The sequence below is a fragment of the Octopus sinensis genome, linkage group LG30, assembly GCF_006345805.1.
Source record: "Octopus sinensis linkage group LG30, ASM634580v1, whole genome shotgun sequence".
Taxonomy (NCBI): domain Eukaryota; kingdom Metazoa; phylum Mollusca; class Cephalopoda; order Octopoda; family Octopodidae; genus Octopus; species Octopus sinensis.
In genome coordinates, this window is record NC_043026.1 from 6,022,783 (window position 1) to 6,027,782 (window position 5,000).

Sequence of the window (5,000 nt, forward strand, 5' to 3'; positions counted from 1 at the left end):
TCCCTTAGTGATTTTAAACACCTCTAACCTATACCTACATATTCTTTTCTTTTTTATTCTTTTACTTGTTCAGTCATTTGACTGTGGCCATGCTGGAGCACCACCTTAGTCGAGCAAATCGACCCGGGACTTATTCTTTGTAAGTCCAGTACTTATTCTATCGGTCTCTTTTGCCGAACCGCTAAGTGACGTAAACACACCAGCATCGGTTGTCAAGCAATGCTAGGGGGACAAACACAGACACACAAACACACACATATATATATATACATATATACGACAGGCTTCTTTCAGTTTCCGTCTACCAAATCCACTCACAAGGCATTGGTCGGCCCGGGGCTATAGCAGAAGACACTTGCCCAAGATGCCATGCAGTGGGACTGAACCCGGAACCATGTGGTTTGTTAGCAAGCTACTTACCACACAGCCACTCCTGCGCCTCATCATCATCATCATCATCATCATTTAACGTCTGCTTTCCATGCTAGCATGGGTTGGATGATATATATATATATATATTCAAAATGTGACCGCGTGTGTACCGTTGGCGATTTTTTTCCCTCCGTCTTCCCTTCTTTGGATCTTACCTTTTCCTATGTTTCTGACGAAGAGCTCCACTCGAAACATTAAATCCTCCTTCTTGTTCCACGTCCTTGCGTTGCTGTGTTTTCTCTTTGTATTTTCATATTTGGATTAACTTTATATATATATATATGTATGTATGTATGTATGATAGACCGTTAGCCCCTACACGCAATTTTTTTTCTCTCCTTGTTTCTTTTCTGTGTATCTTTCTGTCGAAGAGCGTAGGCTCGAAACGTAAAAGACTTGTTCTATTTCTATTCCTGAGCTAATACATTTGTTTGTTTGTACTCCACCTGCCTTCGTCTTTTGATTATTTTCGTAAACCTTCCCATTATGTATGTATGTATGTCTATATATGAATGTAATTAGGTAAAATTGTGTCTGATGATGTAAGGTAATTAGTGCAGAATTTTAGATGCTCTCGGTTGACTTGCTGCTGAAATCCACAGCTTGGTCACGCATGAATTGAAACTACAAACAAAGACACTACACATGCCCTGTGACAATTAGCTATAGTCTACCTTTCAGTTGAACAGGTGACTTCTACAATCGAATATACAATATGAGCACAAAACTCACAGGTTAGCAGGTCAGCCTAGCATTCTATTTTTTTACCTTTAAATATCTGAGGTTGAATAACAGCATTCTTTTAATTCCTTCTTGCAGCCCTTCCTTCCTCATGATCTGTACCCTTAAAATAATTTAACCTGAGAACCAATTGTTTCTGCCTGTTTCTGCTTTTCTTCTATCATATACATACATACATACATATATGTGCCGGTGGCACATAAAAAGCGCCATCCGAACGTGGCCGATGCCAGCGCCACCTCGACTGGCTTCTGTGTCGGTGGCACATAAAAAGCACCATCCGAATGTGGCCGATGCCAGCGCCGCCTTGGCTGGCTTCCGTGCCGGTGGCACGTTAAAAGCACCAACTGATCGTGGCCGATGCCAGACTCCCCTGGCACCTGTGACGGTGGCACATAAAAAGCACCCATTACACTCGCGGAGTGGTTGGCGTTAGTAAGGGCATCCAGCTGTAGAAACACTACCAGATCTGACTGGAGCCTGGTGCAGCCCCTGGCTTCCCAGACCCTGGTCGACCGTCCAACCCGTGCTAGCGCGGAAAACGGATGTTAAACGATGATGATGATGATGATGATGATATATATATATATAAATTATTTACATGTTTTTAAGTTATGAAACAATTTGTTGTGATATTAGAACTTTCTTATTGTTTAATGAAATTTCATCAAACTATTTTTCTGTAATTTATGATTTTATATGAGAGTATATATACACATATACAGCCTGTAAGGCAGCAATCTGGCAGAAACGTTAGCATGCCGGGCCAAATGTTCAGCAGTATTTTGTCTGTTGCTATGTGCTGAGTTCAAATTATTGGCTAAACTGGCAAAATGACCATTCTGAAATATAACAATATATAGGGAGAATTCATGAAAAAAACAAAAGACGAAGACAGGTGGTGTACAAAATAAACAGATGTATTAGTATAACAGATGTATTAGTATAACAGATGTATTAGTATAACACTTGGGAAGTGAAAAAGTCTTTTATGTTTCGAGCCTACGCTCTTCTACAGAAAGGGACACAGAAAATACAAGGAGAGAAACATATGTGCACACACACACACACACACACATATATATATATATCCTTACTGCTTATTTTGATTATAATCACCCTATTTTGAATTATATGGATAATACCATACTAAATTCTGGTGCCTTTAACTTAAGTACCATATTCAACTGAATCTAAATTTTACTGAACTTATATATATACACACATATATACAAGCATGATCGTTGCCAGAGCAACAAGCTGGCCTCCGTGCTGGTGGCACGTAAGAAACACCATTCGAGCGTGACCGTTACCTGCGTCACCTTACTGGCACTTGTGCTGGTGGCACGTGAATAAACATTTGAGCGAGGTCGTTGCCAGTGCCGCTGGACAGGCTCCTGTGCAGGTGGCACGTAAAAAGATACCATCTGAGTGTAGCTGTTGCCAGTACCACCTGACTGGCCCTCGTGCCAGTGACATGTAAAAGTACCAACTACATTCTCGGAGTGGTTGGCATTAGGAAGGGCATCCAGCTGTAGAAACTCTGCCAGATCAAGATTGGAGCCTGGTGCAGCCATCTGGTTTGCCAGTCCTCAGTCAAATCATCCAACCCATGCTAGCATGGAAAGCAGACATTAAAACGATGATGATATCAATAAAATAAAAGCATAAAAAATAAGAAATAAATATATAAAAAACATGAAAATATAATAAGGGAAACCATGAAAGTAGAAAGTATATTAAAGTATGCGATTAAAAAGGATCAGTCCAAACCTACAGCCATTTCATAAAAGTATTTAGGGGCTGTAGGATATAGTCCAAATTCAGCTCCCTGAATACTAGCTAGCCCTGTGCCATCAAAAATGACAGCTAATTGTAGTATTTTATATATGGATATGGATGGTACCTCTATTAATTTTGAAACAGGTTCCACAGGGAGTTTTGATCGGTCAAATGTTTTTGCAAATCATGACCCTGGATATAGTGACCTGATTGTTAAATATTCCTGCTACATATTAATTCAACAAAATATATAAGTCTCTGACTTTGCATGAAGAATTCGTAGAAGCTGACTTCATGTAAAAATATCAGGAAACTAATGTATTTGTGTGTGAGATATTTTTTCTATAAACATCCAAAGAGGTGGCCATACGCACCCTTGTGGATCTCCAACGCCTAAACTGACAGATTTTGACTTGGCACCATTTACATGAATACAAACATTCGAGCATTTGTCAAGGGATTTCACGGCAACAAGGGGTTTCCCAATGACTCCAAACTCCTGAACAACAGATGGAATGGTCACAATTGGATCATCTTTAATCATAAGTTTACTGGGTCATAGCTGACTTGGAGCAAAACCACAACAAGATTCTTAGGTTTCCGGAACAAAACAACATCACAGCCATATTGTATGACTGTGAAAAGAAACAGTTTGATTGGTTGTTTTCTTTATACAGTCATTGATAATCCTGCCACCTATTGGCAGTTGTTGATAATCCACTCAAATCCTTTGCGATATTCGTCCATGTTACCAATAGCACACCTGCACACCTGGAAATAAGACAAAAATTACAATTACATGCATGTCCCAGATGAATAGAGGGGAAAAAAAAAAAAAGAGTTTCAGTAAAGGGGGTCAACTTTTATATAATCAGCCAATTAAGTGCAAACCCTTTCACTGTGAAATTAAATTTCATAATTATTTCACAGAGCAGCTAACTGGCTTCCGTGCCGGTGGCACGTAAAAGGGCACCATTCGAACGCAATCGCTACCAGCGTCGCCTTACTGGCACCTGTGCCGGTGGCATGTGTAAAAAGATTCGAGCGAGGTCATTGCCAGTACCATCTGACTGCCCCCCATGCTGGTGGCACGTAAAAAGCACCCACTACACTCTCGGAGTGGTTGGCGTAAGGAAGGGCATTTAACCAGTACATGAAACGATTGGCTTATTGGAAACCTGTAACCTGACTGGTTTGCGGAAAACTTATAACCACTTTGCAGAGTGTACTGAGTACTTTTTGCATGGCACCAACACCAGTGAGGTCTGTTTTGTTCTGGTTTCTACAGCTGGATGCCCTTCCTAACGCCAACCATTTTACAGGGTGTACTGGGTGTGCTATTTACATGCCACAGGCAAGGGTGCATTTACACAGCACCAACACACAGGTGCATTAATACAGAACTGGTGAGTTCCTTTTAACCAGCTCAGGAAAGGATTGGCTAACTGGAAACCTGTAACCTGACTGGCTTATAATTTAATTGGCTATTTGAAAACCTATGATCTGATTGGTCGGTTGGAAAACTCTATAACTCGATTGGCTAATTGGAAATCTATAACCTGCTTGGCTAGTTGGAAACTTGTAACCTGATTGGTGAGTTGAAAATCTATAACCTAACTGGTCAGTTGGAAAACTGTAACTTGATTGGTCAGTTGGTCAGATGTAACACAGTGGGACTGAACCGGGAACCATATGGCCCAATGCTCCAAAAGTGCTTTTTACATGCCATCAGCACGAGTGCCTGTTATGTGACACTAGAATTGGCCATGAGTGTAATTTCACTTGACTCTATGGGTCCAAAGGTAAAAAATGGATGAGAACAAGATTAGTTGGAACCCTAAAAACCAACGGCAGTATTCTTCAGAAAATGCTTGACTCCAAGTGAATCCATAAAATATAAATATAATATAAGTATATAGGTGCAGAAGTGGCTGTGTGGTAAGTAGCTTGCTAACCAACCACATGGTTCCGGGTTCAGTCCCACTGCGTGGCACCTTGGGCAAGTGTCTTCTGCTATAGCCCCGGGCCGACCAATGCCTTGTGAG

The 5,000-nt window shown here is 40.9% G+C and overlaps 1 protein-coding gene and 1 long non-coding RNA gene across 2 annotated transcripts in view; one reads left to right on the forward strand and one right to left on the reverse strand.

Moving 5' to 3' along the window:
- The window catches only part of LOC118768524, a 22,930-nt gene extending 21,965 nt beyond the window's left edge, over nt 1-965 (forward strand). The window contains exon 3 of the long non-coding RNA XR_005004346.1: nt 955-965. This is a non-coding gene — a long non-coding RNA (uncharacterized LOC118768524). The remainder of the gene's footprint in view (nt 1-954) is intronic.
- Nucleotides 966-2,883: 1,918 nt separating this feature from the next.
- Nucleotides 2,884-5,000, reverse strand: part of LOC115226643 (F-box only protein 4-like) — a 13,626-nt gene continuing 11,509 nt past the window's right edge. The window contains exon 7 of the mRNA XM_029797655.2: nt 2,884-3,726. Within this exon, the coding sequence (XP_029653515.1) occupies nt 3,652-3,726 (75 nt within the window). The 3' untranslated portion in view covers nt 2,884-3,651. The remainder of the gene's footprint in view (nt 3,727-5,000) is intronic.